This window comes from Pogonomyrmex barbatus, unplaced genomic scaffold, assembly GCF_055798465.1.
Source record: "Pogonomyrmex barbatus isolate J1 unplaced genomic scaffold, ASM5579846v1 scaffold2, whole genome shotgun sequence".
Taxonomy (NCBI): Eukaryota; Metazoa; Arthropoda; class Insecta; order Hymenoptera; family Formicidae; genus Pogonomyrmex; species Pogonomyrmex barbatus.
The window spans coordinates 18026053-18050527 of record NW_028297116.1 but is presented as its reverse complement, the minus strand read 5'-3'; the positions used below and the strand labels follow the sequence as shown (position 1 = coordinate 18050527).

At 32.8% G+C, this 24475-nt stretch overlaps 3 protein-coding genes across 10 annotated transcripts in view; 2 read left to right on the top strand and 1 right to left on the bottom strand.

Moving 5' to 3' along the window:
• Positions 1-345: 345 nt before the first annotated feature.
• AGO1 (protein argonaute-1) overlaps positions 346-24475 on the bottom strand; it is a 30046-nt gene continuing 5916 nt past the window's right edge. For 4 of the 8 annotated variants that reach the window (XM_089076968.1, XM_089076970.1, XM_089076971.1 and 1 more), the window contains exons 3-14: positions 21747-21863; positions 15829-15969; positions 15426-15706; positions 15047-15353; positions 14749-14971; positions 14507-14654; positions 14156-14419; positions 12997-13315; positions 12542-12893; positions 11884-12217; positions 11602-11801; positions 346-11464 (exon numbers count right to left, since the gene is read on the bottom strand). In XM_089076968.1, coding sequence (XP_088933094.1) covers positions 11356-11464; positions 11602-11801; positions 11884-12217; positions 12542-12893; positions 12997-13315; positions 14156-14419; positions 14507-14654; positions 14749-14971; positions 15047-15353; positions 15426-15706; positions 15829-15969; positions 21747-21858 — 2790 coding nt within the window. In that variant the 5' untranslated portion in view covers positions 21859-21863 and the 3' untranslated portion in view covers positions 346-11355. Of the gene's footprint in view, positions 11465-11601; positions 11802-11883; positions 12218-12541; positions 12894-12996; positions 13316-14155; positions 14420-14506; positions 14655-14748; positions 14972-15046; positions 15354-15425; positions 15707-15828; positions 15970-16066; positions 16187-18115; positions 18335-21746; positions 21864-24475 lie in introns of those variants that run through there. The other 4 variants (XM_089076972.1, XM_089076973.1, XM_011645126.2 and 1 more) reach the window with 4 other exon arrangements.
• On the top strand, positions 19274-23333 carry mRpL53 (mitochondrial ribosomal protein L53). The gene is made up of 4 exons (XM_089076978.1): positions 19274-19496; positions 22141-22253; positions 22609-22851; positions 23136-23333. Exons 1-3 carry the CDS (start codon positions 19351-19353, stop codon positions 22815-22817), a joined length of 468 nt encoding a protein of 155 aa, XP_088933104.1. The 5' UTR covers positions 19274-19350; the 3' UTR covers positions 22818-22851; positions 23136-23333.
• Positions 23290-23929, top strand: LOC112553106 (uncharacterized). The gene has a single exon (XM_025220116.2). It carries the CDS (start codon positions 23290-23292, stop codon positions 23479-23481), a length of 192 nt encoding a protein of 63 aa, XP_025075901.1. The 3' UTR covers positions 23482-23929.

The following is a 24475-nucleotide window of genomic DNA, read 5'->3' as shown; positions in this document are numbered from 1 at the left end:
AAGTTCTGTATATATAAATAAAAATAAAAATATATAGATAAAAAATATAAAATATAATATAAATATAAATATAATATAAATATAAAAAATAAATAAAAATATATAAATTTTCTTAGACTGTAGAAATTTTTTTAGAATTTAAATTTTTTTAAATATTTATATCTCTTAATATTATTTACATATTTTAATTTTTTTAAATATTAATACATATTTTAAATATTTTAAATACAAAGGATCGATTTAAATAATTAATACATCGCATTATTATACATGTAACATTAATGCATATGCATAATGTTACATTCATTATTGAGAATTATGTAAATGGTAAGAAAGACAAAGCAGTGTTTCTCGAAGAGTTTATTTAGATTTCATTAAATCTATTCCACTCATAATAAATCTTACATGACTAAGTTTGTTTTTTATGGTCTCTATACATAATTCAGATTCGAAAAGACTAAAAGATTAAACCCGTACACTGTGATACAACATTACACTTGAGTCTCCGTATTCTGCATTTTACTCTGAATTGCTTCATTACGTTATTATTCATCCACTATTTCACTTCATAACAATCTAATCAATATGATATGCAGAACACAGAGATATTCGATTTATTTAATGATTTACGATGGATACGAAATTGTCTGTATTATATTAATTAGACACATAATGTTCAAGGGACAAAGTCAGTCGAGGTATTATTCAATGTTAGATGTAAATGTGCGTATATATGTGTGTGTGTGTGTGTGTGTGTGTGTGTGTGTGTGTGTGTGTGTGTGTGTGTTTGTATACACTGCATGTGTATATATATATATATATATATATATATATAAAATTAGTTGTAATTATTTGTTGTAATTGTTTATAATTAATTGTTTCATATATATATATATATATATATATATATATATATATAAAATTAATTGTAGCGATTACGAGAGAGCGATTTTCAAGAGCGTCCACATTGTAAACTTTTGCATATATACATGTATATATGTGCATACACATAAATAGTTAACATACAATGTAACGCGCGTGCTTTTAAAAACCATGATGAAACTCGCAATCATTACAACTATAACGCCACGACATTATATATACTAAGCTAATAGTTATCTTCTCTTTGAGCCGATCTTGCCGTACGCATTTTATCGTATAAGATTATATTGAACATCCCCTTCATGTATTAGGGGGAATCAAATTCTCCCCCTCTCCCCCTCAACTTTCAATGATACTTTTGATTACATTCGAGAATCGCATTTAATTGTCTAAACATACATGGTACATCTTTTTTCTCTCTAGTTGATTCGGATGAGTCAACGTTATGCGAGTGTCGGCGCGTGTTGTAACATTTACATCTTTAAAATTACAAAAGTTATGACATTTTTCTCGTACTTTATCGTCGAATTAATTTTTTCCGGTCATCGGGAGCGAATAATTTTATTCATTCTTCGTATTCGCGATTTATTTGCATATTTGCAGGAGAACAGAATAGTTAACTCGTCAACGGTCGATTAATTAACTCCGATTAACAATTTACCGGCTTTCTCTTTTGTATTATCTGTCACCTATAATATACACAACGGAATTCGGCTACGGAAAGATTTAGTTAAGCGGAGTTAACATCGCTGACTCGAGCCTAGCGCCCGAGTTATCGATAACGCGATAATCGCATGGATTCTCTCGCATAATTACATGAACGTTATTCTTGTTACAGTAACGTAAAGCCGACGGCACAGATCGACCAAGCGCAAAATCGAGATTCACTGACGAGGATATTTCGCTCGTTGATCGTCGCCGCTTCTCGCCGCCGTTTTCTCATTTGCAGATCAAGAATTGCTTATCTTATTTAATGTTCTAAACGATCAATATTTATTATCGACAGTCCATTATTGACACTTGTACTCTTGTACTTCTGAGAATAAACAAATCTCCGTCGTCATCTTCCGCGATCAGTCAAGATTTAACTGCAAAAAAACACAAGATCATTTAATTGATTGATCAAAGATGACTTTAAAATATTTTTTTTAGAGATTTGTATCTGCGTAAGAGTTTTCTCATAAGACTTCGGAGATTCTTAATTGAAAACGTTGAATACAATATTATTAATATCAATCATGAAGAATTTTCAGTTTTTCATACACATGCACATTCATCTTTGTAAATATTTTTATGTATTAATATAATATAATATTTTATGTTAAATATTTAATGCATATTAAGTGTAATAAAATTACGAAACTTTATTTCTTTGATCACAAACATATAAACATATTTTTCTAAAAAAAAAAACATTTGTGAGGAAAGCGAAAAAAAAGATGGAGTGTTTAGGAGACACAGATTTAACAACACATGTAATCAATAATAATCAAAGGACGCGTGTCGATAAGAGATATTGATAGTTCTAAAACTATTTCACAGAGAAATGATTTGGAAAGCCCATTAACGCTCGTGTTACACAAAATATTGTCTTATATTTGACGTAACTTCCCTTAAAATTCTACACGATATATTAAAATTCTGCCGTTTACTCTGAGCTTCGGTTAACGATGTCATATATACGAAATAATGAGTTTATTTTTATACAAATGGATCTTTGCACCTACGACCCCGTCCCCTAATCCTGTAGAATAGCTTCGTGTATTAATAAGTAAATTACATGCATTATTATATATCACGTGCGTGTATTGTTTTATTTTAACACTCGCCTATCTTCAAAAGTCAGTTTAAAAATTACAAATGTGATCAATTATGATCCCCTATTCGCGTTCCCAGATGAATTGACCGTCAACTGACTCGTAATGCAGATGTAATTAGCGAATATAATCAGAGGCTATAAAACATGACAGCCGAATATAGTTGTTGGAATATTTTTAGAAAGATTAAAGAAAAATCAAACATATTAATCATTAGGTAGAACTAAATTTAATTAATAATCGAAAATTAAAATTTGATTTCGTTTTTAGTGATATAAAAATCTTAGTGAAACTAAAACATATTTGTTACACAAGAAAATCATATATGTACGCTTTAAGTTGCTCGTATAAATCGTTTTAAAATAATACACCATTAATAAGGATTAATTAATAATTATATGGTCTATATATTATAATAATTGTATTAATAATAATACATAATTATATCTAATTATATAATTATTATAACATATTACTCCGTATTTAATATTTTATATTCAATAATAAAATATAATAGGTATAATTATTATTATAAATATATCGCAACAGTTAGACAACATCGCGATATTCTTTCGCGAATGACAAATTTCCATCTCCACACACAGAAATATAATAATGACAAAAATAACAATATGAAGCTAAATTTTAATAAATTTACGAAATACAGATCAATTGTTCAAATCTCTCGAAATGTTAAGGCATTAGAACAAAAATTGATCGCATAATTTCAACAGATGTAACTATATATTGTAATTATACCATATATTTCAATTTTTAAACGACTGAATGAACATTTCACCGGCATCTGCATTACTCGGTCAACGATCAAAATTTAGAAGACCAGAAGCTTACATTATAATTCATAAAGATCTGCCGTTAATTGGAATTGTGGTTGCAGTGGTGTTCTTCTTTTGCCGGTTGACTTTGTAGCGTCAAATATCGAGCAATGTAAACGAATTAGCGAGTTAATTAATTCCGTGTCCCTCTCCTCTAATCTGTACAACTCTCGGCGATTTCAGGATAAAATAATTAGTCTCTTTAAAAATATGATTTATATAAAACTTCTTTCTTTTTATATTTATATTTATTATATATTACTGCTAAACTTTATTTATATATGTCGGGAAGTTGATTATTGAATTTCTAGGACATTTAAAGTTAAAACTTCTTTGAAGATTTCGAGTTCAAAGGAAGTCGCAGCACGTCGCCAACGTGTTCCAGAACAAAATTATTGTCCGAGACGATCAACATCATTCAAGCAAACACAGTGATTCACTTTCAACTATTGTCCTTTTTCGTTCGCATTGCTCAATAACAAATATTCCATAATTTAATACGATACATAGGATGATTCTACTCATAATTCCTCGCTCCGCGCGATTTTCCGTCTCGCTTCGATTTTTGCCTCGCGAAAAATACCTTTAATTACGCACTTTCAGACTATAATTACCGATATTAAACATACCAATGACATACATGTATTGTGCATGATACGTGCTCAAGATCGAAACTAATGAATCAATGATATCATGATCGACACACATTACCAGATTGATAATTATTCAAAACTTACTCGTCTGACATTCATAAATATATGTTATATATTTCATACACAATATATATGTCCTATTTTGATGAGGCTTGATGAAGATTCCAACAGACATAATTTAAGTTTATACTTTCACTGCACGATCAGTTGGGAAAACTCGCTATTTCGTAGCATATCCCTTCTCTTAACAAGTCTATCCATCTAGACTTACGTCTAGATTTAATTAATTAATTATTATCAACAGCGCTTCTCGATACTTATCTACAATTACCTATTTCTCATTGGGCTCTCGCTCTAGTCCTCTCTTTTAGAATTTCGAACCTCGTTTTATTTGCGTTCAATTATTATTACTTGCAGACATCAAATATACGCGCGGACAAAGCGTCAGGCACTTGTAGATACAGAACGTCTATATGTATCGGGTATTTTTGTATTGTATTTTTTTTCTTAATGCGTATTTTCTCTGAACAATAGATCGTAACTATAAACAGTAGCAAAAATAACTGAAGGCATTCAGCGCAATGATGGTCCAATTTTCTCGAAGAAACTTGAGAGCTGCGAATAGAAAGCAATCTAAAAACAATTACTTAAAAAAATTGCATTTCCTATTATTTTTTTCAAATTTCGATTTCAAGATACACACATACACACACAAACACACACACACACACACATATATATATATATATATAAATTACAATTTTTATCTAATTTTTTTAATTTCTAATTTTAAAAAAAGTGCATATTAGATCATCAATTGCACCAAGTCTTTCAATCTTTTATTTTTTTTTTGACTTCATGGAAATTTCAGTTATGTCTCGTTAATATTTATAGAAACGATCTCATGATTTTACATTTTTCGCTCTTGTCGAGAATATAATGGGTTACACATTCTTTTGTTTGTTTTCGACTGATGAAAAAAATCACGAGATGTTAATCACTTGATTTGAATATCAAATGTCGGAAAACGATGTTAATCCACATTACATGTCGCATATCTGTCAGAGAAGAAATGTTTATTCTTGTCACTTACTTTACTATCAGATACTTCATTCAGTTGTGATCTTATCTTTGCAGAGACAATTTAAGCATAATTATAACGAAAGCCGTCTCCTATTTTCACATAAAAAAGATACAGATATTTTTAACTTAATATTGACTATGTTCGCAAAACCACAAGATAACTTAGAAAATATCGAAATAAAAATAAACTAAAAAATCTATTCTATAACTCTTTTTAGTATATATTTTCTTATATTATATATTATAATATAAAATAATATATACATTATCTTATATTATACTGCATATTGATCACATGATAATGATATTGTTAAGAGATACACAATACGTCTACAGAGGATGTAATGCGATTGAATAAAACACGCGTAATAAAACTCCGTTGCGTTTCAACGTACAAAAAAGTGCGTTATGAGTCACGTTAATGAAAAATTGGCAGTTTCAATGTAACTTTTTTACATATATTTTATTCGACAATAAAAAAGATCGCATTTCTCAATAGAGATCTAGCTTTCACTATTGTTACATCGTTTAAAGCGAAATTTCGAGTTGCAGAGCGAATCGTGGATTAACAGACAATCGACAACACATCATCGCAATAGAAATATCGTACATCCGTCGAATTAATTTCATCGAAAGAGGCACATCTGCCGTTAAAATATTCCCATTATCCTCTCTCAATCAGAGCGACAGAGATTTATCCCTATTCTTGTTCGCTTAAAAAAAAAAAAAAAAAAAAAAAACAAAAAAAAAGGAAAGAAATAAAACGCTACCAACTATCTGCAAAAGATCAACCAACGGAATCAAATATAAATGTCGAGAGTGAACAGTTTTCTTTTATCATTTCCTAACATCAATTAAGCGTTATAGAAGAAATGAGATACAAGAAAAGCCGCCGGATTAAGACGCTCGAAGTTCGACCAAAATCATTCCTCATCGTCGACTATGGTCTATAAAGCGTTACTTTTACAATGCTAAAGTAGCTAGCTCATCATCATTCCTAATATTCTGCTCGCTATGCCCTCCCTTGCGAAACTCGTCTCAAGGATGAGGTTTATTCCCTCAAATACCCGTCCATACTCGTGCAGTATGCATACTCTAGTAACAGCATATACTCACGCTTACAAATTAGAAGACAAAATTAGAACTTCTAAGGGCTATACATATATCTAACGCTAGTATCGCTCGCGCTGTCGTCACGTTCGCTATCGTGAAACGCCATTATTGATCCGCTGGATACGCTGGCACTTTTAAAGCTGACACTTTGAAACCTGCATTTTTTTCGCATGCCTTAAGTAGTTACCGAATTCACTACATGACAATGCGTCCTTAATAAGCTAAAGACTTCCTTCGACATTCTTCGAAGAGCTTAAATTCAATGGGAAGGCTTGAAAAATCCGGTATCTTTTACCCTCGATTGCGCTACATCTCCCGAGAGAATGAGAATCTTTGAAATAGAACACCTTTTTAAAAGATTCACTCCATTCATCCTCAATATGTCGCATCGATTTCTTCGAAATCTGAAAAATGCATGTGTATACGCGAATTATAACTTTACGAATTTACATTTCCGTGGTAACAAAATGTTTTAAGAATTTATTTTTAACTTACATATTAATATCGTACAATATGTAAATTTATCTTACATTTATGGGCATTCGGGCGATTATCTGCTGCATTTTGTACGAGTTCATGAGATTGCGGCTGACGATCTCGAAAGTAGACATACCCGACTTTTCAAGACAACATAGCTTACTATTCTAATGTGCAATAAGAAGACATGTAGATTTTTACATGTAGGTACTATAATCGGATTGATCCATTTATAGCTATGTGTCTATGTATGTGTATATATATATATATATATATATATATATATATATATATATATGTATATATAGATATACAAATATAAATTGTGACACAGTTATGTTCGTACAGCAAGGCGGGCCATGTATCTGTAGAAGATCGATCCAATGACGAGTATCTCATTTATCTTACACTAAACTTTCCACATCTCGTAACCGCGCTTTATTTTCGCATAATGCTTCTCTTCTAGAAGTTAATAATTTTCGTTTTACAGTGTCTCAGTTCTATTTCGGTTTTTTTTTTTTTTTACATGGTCAAAGAGTTTGAATTATCAATTGTCACAGATTGCAAATTCTCTAGCAAATCTGAAATTGATTTTTCCTCGATTAAAGGCTTTCCCTAAGGCTTAGAGAGTTTCCTCAACATCGAAAACTAAAAATCTGTAGCAAATCAAACTGCAAATGCGTAAATAAATAATAAAAATATCTTTCTTATGCTTAACAGGTCGCAATAATCAAAATCGAGTTATAAAGTTGTTACTTAATGGCCTCCTAATCCAACACCCATTAATAAAGATCGACTTTATAATCGAGCAATCTGCGATTAATTGTAAGACAAAATGTGAAACACCTTGCACAATAATGCGTCCTTATTATTCTCTCCTTATTAATCTCTTATCATAAAATGTTGTGTCATTTACATTAACGCGCGAAAAAAAAGAGATCATCTACAGAATAAATTACCGAAATATATTTACAAATGAGATGGACTAGCTCTTCTAGTCCTATTTTTTATTCAGGCGCAGAAAAATATCGAGCGGAAATTCTTGATCGCGTAAGAAATAAGAACGCAAGAAGATAAAGACATAGAAATACATACATGAAGAATTTTATAAGAGAAACGAATTCATCAATAGCATCCATTCATCAATATGCCCAATATTCACTTCGCGATAAATTATTCTTTTTTCATTCTTCGCGGACACGAAGTAATGTACACCAATTATTTAAACGGATATAAATACTTTCTTAAAACGCTAATGCAAACTCATCTTACGCTAATTTACACTATTACTGCATTCGAGTAAAACGTCGCATCAATTAAATCTTGCCATAGTTCTCGTTTTGGTATTCACTGGAATATTATCGTTAATATTTCCGCGGCTAACTTATTTATCCATAAATTGCCTTAAAATCTAATCAAATTGATAATGATCTTATAACCTGCAAACTTCTTCATATCACTCTGTTATAGCACACAAGATGACGAACCATAATATACATTGTGACGTTCATTCCTATAAGATGCATCTTCAACAACGTGAATAATAATCTTTCGTTTTTTTTCTCTTTTACTTTTCTCTCCTTATTTTTATACATCGGATATACGTTGCATCACTCGGCTAATATAATTATAGTTGTCCTGACTACTGCTTTCCCAACTATGCCTACGATTGTTTTTCCAAACAGGTAGACAATAAAAGACTATTATAGAATTCCCATACAGATATCAGCACAGATGTGTCGTGTGTTTTAGCGGTGAAAGAGAGGACAGTTTTAATTGTTTCATTCTTTACTTTAACAACTAGAATAAATATTACTAATAGATTAAGGGGTCGTCTCTTTCCATACTTTCCAATATAATGTTAACATTGTGTTCCCCTTGTAAATCTAATATTAGAATCATTAATACAATTAAAAATAGCACTTCCACTCTTTTGTCCCATTGAAGAAAATAATTTTTTTTTTTTTTTAATATTCTTTCTTCTAAGTAAGCATTGTTATTATTAATACTGATTTACAAGCGGTTAAAAGATCACAACTGATTGCAATGGAAATTCGATTCTTACGCAAGCGCTCATATAATTGTAAAAGAAAAAAAAAAGAGATTTCGATATATTAATGATTCTAACAATAATACATAATAATTTAACGCACGCACGCGCGACAATCGATGCACAATTGTGTTTTTATATTAGCGTACTTATAATATAATTTCTATTCGTATATTAATAGATCAAGAATACTATTAATATACGATCCTATATTAATATGTGTTGCTTTTACGTCTGTGTATTACTTCACTTATATTATTACTCCGTATTGTTGTGCCAATAAATGACATAGATTTGCATAAGATCGCGATCATTAGAGTAAAAATACAAAACTTCTAAAGTTTGGCATTATCAAGCAAAACAATTCTTTTTTTTTTTTTTAAACTAATAAAAAAATCTTACTCTTATAATACTCTTACAACTAATCTTACATCTTATTTCGCTCTTAAGTATAATCACTAAGTTATAGAGTTGATCAAGCTTGATGTTTGGATAATTTAACATTAAATCCGACGTGACATCCGATTTACTTTTATTTGATAGTTCTTTGTACGCTTTAATGCGGCTATGTCTTCGTATGTTAGCTCATATGTATAACATGCAAATTTGACTTATTCATAGCCATCTTTGATCTGAATAGCTAACATCACGGTTTATTTCGGATAGTAGACACGGATATCCGATTATTTTTATCCCCGGCAATCTAGTATGACATGTGCATTTGGATCTTTTTTTTCTTGCTTAATAGACTTCCGACCACCAGGGTCATAATACAGGGTTGTTTTTAACACAGATAAAGTTGCTTGGGCAAGGTTGTATCTTAGTTATATCCTAGTTCAGTGATACTATTAATAGTTGATGTATAGATTATGAGCTGTGCAACGTACAGACAATAATCTAATGAGAAATTAAAGTGAGACGAATAAAATATACACTCTAACGAGTAGCAACAGTAAAATAACGATAATTAATTTAATTGCCTATGCTAAACAATAATTAATTTAATTATCTATGCTAAATTTGCAGCCTAAAGCTTAGTGTCTATATGGGAGTAACACGGAGAATTGAAAAGAATAAGAATATGATAAGAAAGTACTGATATTTTTCTGTAATACATCGTAGTTATACTAATTAATCGAAATATATAATTATTGACAGTGATTCTTAGTTTAGCAGTGATTCTTAGTTCTCTCAAATAGACACTAGCCATTATTAAAACATATTGGAAACCATGTAATGTACATGCTTTACGTAACACTTTTCGGCTACATGCATAGCTGTCTTTATGTATGAAGATTATTCGATCTTATTTACTATACTTGTACCCCCGAAGTGTACACACGAATTGGTGTTGTTCTATCGGTTCTCAAGAATACTTCTCAGGATTACTTTAAAATAATTTCGTGAAATTTTTAGCTGATTAAGAATGTATAAAAGATAGCGTTCTTTTTTACTATTCGGCACATTATTTTTAGGCGTTGTGATTCAACGGATATGACGCGGCATGATTCGTAATCCTAAAGATATTACAGTCGTTATTAACCAATACTCGCTTTTGCCAATCATTCTACCATGATCAAAAGTCTAAAATTTACAGAATTTACAGAATGGAGTTTCACTCCTCGCAAAATGAAAGCTATACATACATGCAACAAGATAACAGTCTCGCAAATAGCGATTTATATATAATTCATATTTTTCATTATTTTTGCTTGTTTTAATTTTCAAGTCATTTGGTTTGTTTGCCCCCTTTTTTCTTTTTCACATGAATGCTATAGAAAATTCATTTCTACAAAATAAGCGTAATATGCCACACAATTCATTGAGTGATTCGAGAAGTCAAAAAGTGCTGTTGTTCTCCGTAATACAACAGAAATTCACGTTTCGATTAATCGGTTTTTAAAAAAAATCACAATTTCTTCCATGATTTTATCAAACATAATTTTTATAAAGAAATTTGCTTATTTAGCTAGGTTTCCAACTACTTCGACCGCAAATAGACTTTTCTGTGTAAAAACATTCTTAATCTGATCTATAAACGGCCAACAACTAAAAAGCACCTCTTGTAAAAACTTATTTTATAAGTTCATAAAATCAATCAAAAGTTCGCTTTTCCTATACAAATGTAAATATAACATACAGTGCCACGCGTACAAAAAAAGCTGTCGTACAGATGTAAAATAAGAAAGAGAGAGAAATAGGAAAAAAAGGGACAGCGGAAAGGTACGTAAGAGAATTGACCTCTCAGTTAAATTGTCCTAACTGTTAAATAGTCCAAGAATGTATGGCGCGACGTGCCGCGATTGCACGTAGCTGCCACCGATCCCGGCTGCCTGATGAAGTTTCTCACATCTGTGTCACGGAGACGCAATTATATACAGTCGTTTCTTCATGGAGATAACAGCGATGTTCATACGATGGCTTAACTCGAGACGACAATGGTATTATGCGAAATACATAACTCGTTTTGTGTCGGCATGAACTGTAATTGCCCGCGCCATCGCACCCGGCGTTCTGTCTTCACTGCAACCCGATTGATGAGATCCTTCTCCGCTGTAAAGTTAAAAAACGGTAAAAAAACTTGTATATATAATTATATATATATAATTATAATTATATATAACGCGATCGCTTTATCGTGACGACACGACAAAGATAAAGATGATATTTGATTTAATAATTCGACTTACCTATCATGCTCTTTCTCGACTAGGTGATATCTAGCCCGGAATGCTACGAGATGAGCATAATACGCTGGCGCTGGTATACTGACAGATCTCGTGCATCTCACATAAGTGTGACATAATTGATACGTGAGACATTGTAGCTCGTCACTTTCGAAGTGATTATCGTCCCAAAGAACGTGATAATGCGATGGTCTCGATGTACCCTGAGATAGTAATAAAAATACTTAGAATATCAAATATAATAGAAATGGATACTTATGTAAAGAATTATATTAAATTTATTACCTGAATACCCTGGTGACTGCAAAGGTAAAAATCGAATTCCGTTGGATGAGTTATGCATACATCGACAGTCGTACCTGCTGGAATATTCCCGCTTTTCCCACTTTGCTCCTTTTTATCCGCGCAGAACAAACGCGTGTGATGCCTCTTCTGTACTACGATAAACGTTATGCCGGGTCTGTAATCGATCTCAAGTTTTAAACATGCCTCTCGAATGGCGGTTAATTCATGTTGCAGAACTGTAAGGAATTGGCCTTCGGAAACACCGTCGCGGTATAGAATTATTCTATGCGGCTTATATCCGCCTGTGCTCTTGTAAAACATTATAAGCAATTCCCTTAAAAAAAAAAAGACAATCATTAGGTAATGTTTTACTACAAAAGTAAACGAAACAAATTGCAAAAAGTTAAAATAAACACAATATTTTCTAGTAATATAATTAATTCCTTTTTAACGTATATAATTTTATAATTATTTAAAAAATGTTAATAATTTTATGTAATAGTTATTAAATTCATATAAATATGTCATTGAGAAGAATTGATGTCACATTTATTCTAATATATAATTGATCTTCTTATTCTACAGATCTAGAGCGTGATTTAAAGATTAATCAAATGCATTTGTTGTAAAATTCTATAAATTAATTTAAATCACTCACCTAACCATCGAACTGAGTTCTTGTATAATCTCCTGTCTATGCTGCTGAACCCTAACAGTTGCTGCGTATCGAGATGGATGGGCATCCATGCTGCCTACTACAGCAGCTATGCTGGGTTTCTTGTTATCTCCCGCTGGTGGATGGGTCACATCAGCTCCAAGAAATATAACCGGTTCATTAAACACTTTTGGTCTTATACTAGGTACTAAAATGCTGTTGATGCCTCCTAATTTGACATTTATTTTAAGACAAAGATTGGACAATGTCTGCGGTGATGTTTTATTGACGTTTTTTGCCTGTACACACTGGGTTGCCATGCCCAATAGTGTATCTCCTACTCTTTTCACTTCAGCTAAAAAAAAGAAAGAAACAAATTATTTATTTCCATTTGTGAAAATTATTAAAGTAATTTGTATTCTTATCTATATGTAAATTTATGCAGTATTTATAGTTACCATATACAGGAGTTTTGCCTGGTAATACAACACAAACTAGCTGCAATTGTGAGAAAGTTGACTTCAGATATCGAAACATGGGTTCGACTTGATCTGGTCCAGTAGCATATTTACAAAAACATGGCTGTCCAATGATGGGCATTCCAGCGTCATTACTAATTTTTTGTAGTTGCGTTGTGAATGAACGTAACGCATCTTCGCGTACTGTTCTCTGCGGCGCAAAACAAGCAATCGCCCAAACTCTAATCTCTACTCCAGTGAAGAACTGCTTGCCTCGCATATCCCAAACGCCTTGATTAGGCATCGCCTGCTGCTTCGTCTTTAGAAAGAGACACGTTATTGAATGTTTAAACAATATAATTAAATAATACAAAATTATATCGAAGCAGATGCGTCAGTTTCTATATGCAAACATAGTTAACTCACTCATTTTGTTCAATATATTTTGTTTAAAGTTAAGCAATAAAAATAAATCTAATAATTTTAAATCTAGTGGCAAGAATAATTTACATATATATATATATATATATATATATATATATATATATATGAAAAATATAATTGCTATGCTGCATGGAATAAATACTGATAGCATCAGACTTTTGCAAGTGATATCGGACTGCAAATGTAACAGCAGTTACATTTGTAAACCGTAAATTAGAACTACTGTAGAACAGAAATAGCATTCATAACATTTCATTATCATTTAAATTTATTCACGATGACAATTTGAATATTCGTTACACTAACAGCCCAGATATCAAATCAACCAGGTCTAGAACCCATGCATTCATTTGACAACTTTTGGCCACTTGTGTAGAGATATATATCAAATATCATTTTATTAATGTTAAATACACTATCATCGCGATATAAATTAAGTTATGAAATGCAAATACCGTGAACGCTACTATACGTGTAACATAAAATAATAAAGAAATCAAAATAAAAAATAATAACTATCGTAAACATGTCTTATATTTTCCATAACTAACAGCTTTCCTTTATAAATTAAACGTAGAGAATCTAAGAACTATGATAAATAATTTGTTGAATATTTGGCGTTACAAAAACTTATGTCTACTAAAAATAATGAGAATTAGCCTCTGCAAATGTGTGATTCGGCTAGACCTGACTGATTTAGTTGGAAGTTTCTCACCTGTCCACTGAGGGAACTTACGCGCCCTCCATACTGCAGTTTGGGCGGAGGTAGTACACGACCCCTGACTTCCATCATACTATTCGATATAGTCAATCCAAATTCTTGTACATAAGAATCATTGTTAAAGTCAGCTCTTCTAACCAGATTGTTAATTTCCCGTTCACGGTCTGGTGCAGAACGCGCTGTCGCTTTGATCATAGTCGAGGTCTGCATGTCTGTTAACTTCTTAATGCAGCGTTGTCCGGCGACAATATTGCAAACCTAACATCAGATATAATTATGTTATTTTATTCTTCAATAGAATCAAGTATGCTATAAGTTCGGAAACCTAAAATTTTGCGTATATACCTCGAGCGGCAGATACGTGTGTTTGTGTTCTTGACCGACTTGCAAGCAAGGAAGATGTGGGTGGCGCAGCTTCATTTTGTACTTATCTAAAAAGTACTTGGCAACTGTACACTCAACCGTCTGTCCATTTTCCAATTGCAATGGAAATCTGTAATTTAATTTAATATAAGGAAAATAACATATTAAAAAATTACATATATTTCTCTGTTTCGCATCTTGTAATAATTTCAATATACGCTTACGATTGCATTTGAGCTGGTTTACGTGTAACATTGCACACTCTATACTTTCGTTTCATAGCTCCACAGTGAGTTATTTCAATCTTGAGACCCTTGATTTCTTTGGTAAATTTCACTCTCTGAGAATCCGTAAGCGGTTTTCTTTGTTCATTGATATCTCGAATATCCAACACTTCACACATAAATTCTATAACTGGTTGCGCTTTGTAGAAGGCAGTGGCAGAGACTAAAATATGAGGACAGATAAGTTATGTCATGAATAAACGTAGTATAAGTTATAATTTTGTTTTCTTTCCCTTACCGTCGATATTTAACATCATTTTCCATTGCGACGGTCTCACTGATTGATGAAATCCAAACCAAACTTCTCTGCCTCCGCCTAATGGATGATAATACCCTTCTGGCGTACTAAAGAATGATCTACCTACTGGAGTGTATGTCATAGATGGTAAATGCCTCATTACAACATCTAAAGCAAGAACAGCGTCATATGGAATTTGTCTAGTTCGTCCTTCTAAAGCCTCTTCTAAAGCGAATAGCGAAACCTGTGCCAACCACTTTATGACCACTCGGAAAACTCTATCCTTTCCTTCACCAGGCAGTGTGACCTGCAATGACGATTATAATCGTAATTGTAAAGCATACAATAGTATTAGATTTCTTGAGAGATAGCAACTTACCTCTAATTCTACTTTATCATGCCCAATAGGCAAGGGGTCCCTTGTGTACAAGTTATTTCTGCCATCAAACACAGGCTTACGAGATTGAAATATTTTAGTATATGCATGAACCATAGTTTCTACAATTTCTCTATTAACTTTCCGAGGACATTTATCAGGCTGTATGCTGATGTCATAATGATGTACGTAACCACGTGGCATACTAATTTGAAAGTGATTAGCTCTCAAACCAATCGGTCTACCTTCTCGTCCTATGTTTGGTCTTCGAGGGCACGTAAACACTGCAAAAACAATATTAAATGCTTGTACAAAATAAAAAATAACTTTTCATCAATCTTTTTACTTATAGCATAAAATGATTAATGTTAAAATTAAAATTAAATAATATAATATAAATATTTACTTGGCAGTTCTGCAGGTTGAGGAGGAGTGTGTGCCTGTTGTGCGGGAACAAGCCCCATATTGCTGGGAGCCGCGACACTACTCGCCGCTACTCCCGCCGTCCCAACAGAACCGCCACTAGTTGAGGGTCCAGGTGGGGGGGCTGCAAAAAGATATTAAACGATATAAAATATGTCATAAAAGATCAATTTCAGCTTTGTAGATTTTGTCTATATGGATTTAGTGATAGCATTACATACTTGCACTTTTCATTTTTTCTATTTCTGTTTATGTACCCTGGAATGCTTGGTTTGTTATAATCGGAACGTATTTTCACATGCACTTGTATTGTTTGTAAAGTGTTGTATGAAGCAATTATTCTATAAAATGAGAGTATTAACGCTTAAGAAAGAATTTTTTAAAGTCAAAGTTAACAGATTACAGTATCTTCCAGTTCTTTTTTTATGTCAGTGATTATAATAAAACGCAGAAAAACATCTTTGGACATATTTAACAAGATAATTAACAAGATATATTTTCAATAACATCATTTTCCTATCTTAAACAAAAATATATTCCAATATTTATGCAAACGTATAATGTGTAAACATGACTTGCCATTATTTCTTGCAGCAAGAATCATAGGAGATAGTAAAATAAACAAACATAAATATCAACCTAAAATTAATGCCATTTAAATTACTAAATAATTTAAATAATAATTAATATTAAATTATTTTCAATACTAAGTGCTTACTGACATTCCTATTACTGTATCTATGTCACACACTTTATATCTTTATTATATTATTTTTATTTTAATACTATAATATTCAACATTTATATATTCAATAAAACTTATTCAAACATTAAAGCCTTTCTGCTAAAGAACAACTTTCAATATCTATATTTTCATACAGATACACTTGTTAATTTATGTCTATATAAGAAATATTTTTTAATTTTCGTAAAACTATGATACAGATCTTACAAATAGCATCTCGTAAAAGAAATTTTCATTTTTTTTTGAAAGTATATTGGAAAGTACTTTTATGAAACTATTTTTTTATTACAAAAAGAATCCTTTATAATTTTTATGATACTTTTTATTTATATTTAATTCTTATATTAAAAAAATACGTTAATAATTAAGAATTTTATTGCTTTAAATAAAGTAATGTTGAAGGGCACAAGATATGATTTCTATTTCATTCGTCACACAACAGATTTTTCAAACGTATTGAATAGCTACAAAAAATTCAAGTTCTCAAAGTCTCAGAATATTTTATCCTATAATCAATCAAGACGTCTTAAAGAATTAGTTATATGACAAATGAAATAGTATCATTGAGCTGATATTTCACTTGTCATGCAAACATTTCAAACTTTATGTTGACTATGGTCGAGTAATAAGTCTAAAAAAATTTGACATACAACAAACAAAATAATCTCAATAATGATCTTAATAAAAACAATTTATACTTTCAACAGAAAAAAAGTGATTAACTTTGAAGTGATTAAAAGAAGATAATATAGTGCATCATAGATTTAAATTATTCTAGAGACATAATAGGATCATTAGTAGGATCTTAGTATCAGTGTGTTACATAGTTCTAACGATGTATATGCTACACATTCCCATAAAAACTTCAACGTTTAAAAAACCATTTCCAGTGATGCTTCTGATTTGAGAAGTAATCTTTTACTACGTGACTCATATCGTTAGCATGTGACACATAAAGCTGGCTCGCTTAAACGCGGAACCAATTTTCCACGTGTGACGCTCGAAACTCGATAACGAGGAAGGGAATCACCAATCTCTTAATAGAATACGACGAAAGTTCAATTCATCTTTCCTATCGCCGTTCGCTAACGCCTAAGCCCTGAATCCTTTGTTTGTACAGTAGATAAGATCATAATCTAGAGAGAGACAGAGAATCGCTAGAGCAGGATTAGCTAACGCGTGGAGACCGTTGAGTCGCGGGTGAGTGACGACACGCGTGCCTGTTGAACGAGGTTCATCCGAGGTCATTGAGCGTGTCTTCATGCACGGGCGTCGCGTTTCCCCGCAACGTTTCCGTAGAGAGGAGGGGGCGGGGGAGGAGAGGGAGAGCGATTAGGAAGCGTAGAAAGAAGCGAGCGTCCGAGGGCCAAAGGCAGGCGAGCGAGCAAGCGTGCGAGTGTGCAAGCGGAGACGAGTGAGCCCGCGGAGCTCGCTCGCTTGTCGTGAGATCCGCAGGGACGTTCGAGTGTGTTTACGGGGGTTTTTGCGGAACCCCGCGCGGGTTCGACGACGCAGCGACACTCACGTTGTCCTGCGGGGTACATTCTCGCTGCTGCCGAATGTAAAAGACCAGATAACCACTAATAAATAAGTAAAAAATTCAACACAAGACCCCACTGGCCACACCACACGCTTCCCACAACACACACTGCGAACGACACCACCGAACGAGACTGTCCCTCCGCAATGGCGTCCGCTAGCGCAGCGCCCATTGGCCCGCGTCGCGGCCAATCGCCACGCGACGAACGACAGCCGCGGCCGTCGGTAATTCGTTGACGTCTCATTCGCTCGCATCGCGCTTCCACGCGCGGGGTACTCGTGACCCGTTCGAAAAATCCCGTTGACCATCGTCAAAATCTTCACGAACGCGATACGCGTAAAAATCTTGGATGTTGAATTTTCCTCTCGCGTAAAGAAGAGATGAATTGATTATGACGACGCTATAATGTAGCGACTTTTTCGTAGTTAATCATAGTTAATCGATTGAAACGAGAATAATGAATAAAAATAGCGATGAGCATCAATATGGAAGATTTAATCGACGCGTCATTGTCCCTGTCATTCTTCATTTTACTGTTAATCAGAGATTGTATTTGTAATCTTGTAATCTGACATCGCGAACGCGAACGAACACAACTTAAGTGACGATTAATTTGATCAAAATAGTTAAGATAAAATTTCTAATTGCATTATTTGTTGTTGTTAATCAAATATTTTTCCTATATGAAGCAAATAATAGTAAATAGAAAAATAATATAATGTCATTAATTTTATGTAATTAATGACATAAAAAGAAAAAAAATGATTTTAAATAAAATGTTACGTATGCAAATTATTTTATAATTTTAATGTTTAGATTTATTTGTTTTTTTTTTACAGGATAATATCAGAGTTGTATTAATTAAAAGAAAAAATTTATTATACATTTACAAGATTTTTATTTCCTAATAATATATTTCGCTTTTGGCAACAGAACAAATTCTGTTCGTGAGCGAGCAAGTTCTGCCTCATTTATAAATAATAATAATAATAATAATAATAATAATAATAATAATAATAATTTATAAACTAAAAAGAAAGAGTAAAAAAAAAATCATCGGTATGTCATGATGATCATTATCACAGCGGCGCGTTGCGCAAGATCGATTTGCTGCTAATGGGATTTGTCAAGGTGGCAGCACTGGTGCGACAAGTCGCCGGACAGTGTCGCCGCGAACGCGGTATATTTGCGATCATCGTGTTCACGTCGCAGTTATCAAAATGTCCATTCATTTCTCCGGAGCCGTCTTACGCTCCAGCGGTACGTTCGGCGCAATCATAAAACAACTCAAGTGCGTCAATCTGATGCCCGTTAAGAGGATTAATATTCGTTTCGACCCGTTCAACGGTAACTCCAAGCAGACGAGGTTAGTCTTATCCTGAAGTTGGCCGCGCGACGAGCGCGCGTCGCGATTCTCGCGTGACTCCGCGGGAATTATTGAAACGCGTTCACGCGACAGTTTGCGTATTTCATTTTTAAATTTCCAGATCATAATCCCGCGTGTTCTTTGAACGAAAGATTAAAAATGTTCAGAAAAAATTGCTACCATTTTTCGTATTGACACGTAAATTTCTTTTTTTCTTATGGGAATACATCGACGAAAATTCGATCATATTTTATTTCGAGCTATCTAAAATTGTCTGCGCAACGGAAAAAAATGAATATACGTGGTTTCGAAAATAAATCATGTCTCTCTAAGGAATTTAGGGACTTTGGCGAAAATTTGATTGACTTAATTAACTTAATTAATCTTGCAAAATTGCTTGCGGAAAGATTTCCAATTATATAATTCGTCATCCTTAGTCTTTTTTTGTTTAGTATCAAGCAAGAAACTGAGGATCTCTTTCACTAATCTTCGGTTAAACTAATCAACAATTAACTCAATTATCACGATTGTTAATGATTAAAAACTAAACAACATTTTATTAGAAGGAAAATTTTCATAATCTATATTTGTTTTCTATTAATTTTTTTAATAATTTTCATTTATATTATCAGATATAATTCTACGAGATGCGACATGAAAAGAATATTAAGTCAATACTGACAAGTTCTGATCTGCTACTGACATCCCTGCGAGTTAATCGTCGATTAACTTAATCGGAAATTGGTAAAAGAGGCCTTAATTCTATCCATGATCGAAGTCACCCCCAATGATAACGATCAACCGCGGGCTACCAGGTCAAGTTGGTACTCGGTGACGTCACAGGACACGCACGCGCAACGCGCACTCTCGGCGCCAGTCTAATAGACGAAGCGCAGCCCCCTCCCGTTGTTATTTATAGGAGTGTTCCGATCGTGTGCGTTATTTAGTTCGAGGTAGCATTCAGACCGCGAAAAATTCTCGAGCTTACAGCGTCCTGTATCTCATCAGGATAATCCGCGTTACGTAGACAGGTAAAGAACGAGGAGTCTCCCCTCTTCCCTGTTCTTTTCCGATTCCTCGCAATTCTGATACCGTGCGGCTTTGACGTTTGCACACATCATCGTGGCTGTGTTCGATATCGTGACAGTGTGAATCATTCGCCTCCCCCGTTTCATATATTGAATTATGAGATAAAACCGCCTCGCGGAGATTTTTGATTCCGATTTGACAAAATAAACTCTATTTGTGCCTTTATTTTTATTTTATATGGCGCGCGCGCGCGCGTGTATGTGTGTGTGTGTGTGTGTGTGTGTGTGTGTGTGTGTGTGTGTGTGTGTGTGTGTCCCTATTCTTCAGAGGTTTCTTGTGCACGATACGTAAATATAACTTGTAAATATAACTTCATCGCGAATTAAGAATCGTCTGAGATTTCAGAATTTTGACTTTAACTCTCAAATAAGATGCTCTTGCATTACTTTATCTTTTATTTGCGTACGCGTGTATTTTTTTCTTTTTATCTGTTTTAATTGTAGAATTCTTATCATAATTTAATTATTTCAACTTTACTTAATAACTATGTTGACAATATGTAAAAATCCAATTATATATCCGAGCCACAATGTCACTCATTTGCCACAATAAAGACATAATTAAAAAACTATCATTCTTGACTCTTCTATCTGTTTGCAAGAAAAAGAAGATCTTATTATTAATAACTAATTAATAATTAAACATAATTGAATTGTTAAAATTCGATCTAAAACTTCTAATTTTGCATCAGAAATGTTACAAGTCAAAGATTTTTTTGAGAATTTATGTTTATAATAGGTAAGAATTGACATTTAATAAAGAGATAATGATATTTTTATTCCTTTACAACTATTATACCAGAATCGCATACAAAAATAATATTATAAAATCTTAATGATTCAAAACATTCGAATTCATTTGCTGAAAAATTTTGTTTTTTTTTTTAAATATATGTCATTGTCACAAGTCATGTCAAGGTATATCTAATTTAGATTGTGGACTGAGATCTAATTTGGATATGTCTTTGAATACTCGATCTGAATATTTTGTGAGTGTGAAAACATTTCGAACTGAAGAGTCATCGGTTTATGCCTGTTTCCCTCTTATTATAAATTTGTACGCAATCAGGAAGATCAGATGGACGCGGAAAATCGTAATTTTCTTTGCGTTTCATTCTGATGCTTCTCATGTTTCCTAATTGCTTAAACGAACGTAACTCACCATTACATTGGCCACATCCATATGCTTTGCCAAGCATGGAGACCGCTGTGGTTATACGAAGAGTACTTAAATCTGGCATTGGAAGCGGTAATTGCTGCTCCATTTGTGCCATTTTGCCTGTGAAAGGAAAGGATAAACAACATTGAGAAACAAGAGATGGAGAATTAAAAAATTGCGTTTTATTGCAAAGCTGTCGCGAGACACAAAACTAAAAATAAAAAAAGATAAAAGAGGGAAGAGAACGAAAGAACGAAACATAGATTTAAGCGATGAAAAATTTAATTTCTACACTTTAGAAAGACTTTAGAAAGACTACAGATGCGTGCGAATATGCGAGACTTCGTTATAGGTGACACATAAAGAGAATAACGTGCATAACGCTTTTTATTTGCAGAGATTTTCTATATTTCATTAGCGGTTCGAAAGTCCGTGCAACGAATCCGCAGTGTGCATTGAAAACGGAAGTCCTATGCGATCATTCCGAACCAACCATCACGTTTGATCTTCGTGAGTATAATAGCAAAAATATAGGATTGTTACTTTTCAACGTTTCAGCGAGCGTATCGCTATCGTCCTATTCATTCATGCAAATATTCGTCTTACACAATACGGAAAGGTATACAAAAAAATGCAAGAAAGAAAGATATATGTTCAGTAATTAAATTGAACGTATTCTTGCGATTCGTTTAACAATTCGTCAAAAAAAAACGCGTGTACTAATGAAAAGCATATTAGCAATTCGGTGGAATTAATACCGTGGCCATCATGTCTGAATTATTCATTTAGACTTTTCTTTTATATCTTTTCTGCCGTAATCGTCGCGATAAGCGAGTAGATCACTCCCGACCCGTTTATTTTTCAGAATCCGGCGAAAAAGTGATATTCAAAACGGCTCTTTTAACAACCCTCAATGTTTTGGAGCTTTACAACAAGCACATTACTAGTTTGATCCCGCCCGATCCAGCTAAGCTTGAGGCTGAAAAAGAGCGTTTAGAAAAGGAAAGAAAGAAGAAAAAACGACCGCATCATAGAATAAAATTATGGAGCAAGCGTAGAGGAGTAACGCTCTAATTTCATTGGCAACTTATTGGGCCGCTTATTATTGGTAATAAATCAAGAATATCAAATTGTGTTTGCACAGTGTACAAATTTTTCACAAATCTACTTGAACGAAATTTCTAAATTATGATTCTAACTCTCTTTAATATTTGAATTAAGATTTTCGTTCTATTCTCTAATATTTTCTAAAAATATAATAATGTTTTACACGGTCAATATCTTCTACTATATAAATATTTTATATTAATTAAATTTAGCGTATGTTTAAATTTTATAGAAAGGGATAAACCGATTATATAGCGATAATGATTATCACTTATATTTTTGCAGAATTTTCTATCTGCTAAGGACGAAAGACGGGAGATTCGTAAATTAAAACTTTGTAGAAACTTGATCGAAATATTTGATTGCAAACTGTAATCGTAAGAAAGGGATACACTAGTTTTACTCGTTTTAAATCTACAGGAAATAAGATAACTTAATAATGGCGAGTCAAACAGGAAGTAATAAAGATTACAATTTAAGACTTATCGATATGCTCTACAGTCAAGTTCCAGCCTTCACCGATGTATTTGACGAAGAGACTTGGTATGTGTTTGTCATTTGTTTTGTAGCGGGTACTTTTCTGGTGGCATTTATTCTTTCGAGATTTATAACTATAAAACCTGTTGAGTAAAATGCATAGCGAATTCAATTCGCAAAATGTCTGTTATATTTTGTGCTATACTTGTCAAATTATTAATTATCTATTTGATGTCATTAATTGTTTTACGCGCATCGCACTCATATAAACTTTTCGATATAAAAAAATATCAGTCTCACGCAATGAAAACGATACAATTTTGCGCTAATTAAAATTGTAGGATGAGATGTATAACTTTATAAATGTGATGTAGATTGTTCATGTTAATAATAAAATAACATATGTTAAAAAGATATATAACCTTATATGAGACATATTAAGCAAATTCATATAATTTAAATTTCTTTTTCTTGCATAAATAATTACTTTCGAAAAAGTTGCAGAAATTTTGTGTAGAAATAAAATCCTTGCTGGTAAAGTTACAATGATTTCTCAGTATAAATTCAATAATAAATTGAAATCGTCAAATCAAATCACATAATTATTTGTTACTATTTATTCCTATACCTTCTTTTATATACTTTCTTATTTATAACGATTAGTTATTTAGAAAAGACGATTTTTTTCTTTATATTATTCAGATATCATTACATCAATATAATTCGCAATTATGAATATTTCTGATGCTTTTAATATCTTTTAACACAATATAGCATCAACATCTGACATGTTTAGAGAAACATGAATTTTTTTTATATTGTTTTGACATTTCCGCGCGATTAATAATAAAATATACAAAGAAAATAACGCAAAATATCGTCTAAATAAAATGCAATAAATTCGACAGATCGGTGCGATTCTCGTTTCTCAAGTTTATCGAGTAGTTTCGCCTCTTCTTTTTTTTGCCCACCTCTCTGCTCCTCACTCTGTTTCTCTTCCTCCATCTTTCCTCTCTCCCGATTCCTTCCCTTTCGTCCATATGCGTGCGCGTTTCGTTCCCTTCATTCTTTGTCTGTCCTGATCGTGCACCGCTATCGTCCTTGCGGACGTATCTTTCCATAGCATGAATATCTCTGTTTCGTCTCCG

Coding starts and splice junctions, on each gene's coding strand:
- mRpL53 (XM_089076978.1), top strand. CDS start 19,351: ATGTCCATTCATTTCTCCGGAGCCGTCTTACGCTCCAGCGGTACGTTC. Junction 19,497..22,140: donor GGTAACTCCAAGCAGACGAG/GTTAGTCTTATC, acceptor TTTTATTTGCAG/AGATTTTCTATATTTCATTA. Junction 22,254..22,608: donor AACCATCACGTTTGATCTTC/GTGAGTATAATA, acceptor TTTATTTTTCAG/AATCCGGCGAAAAAGTGATA.
- LOC112553106 (XM_025220116.2), top strand. CDS start 23,290: ATGGCGAGTCAAACAGGAAGTAATAAAGATTACAATTTAAGACTTATC.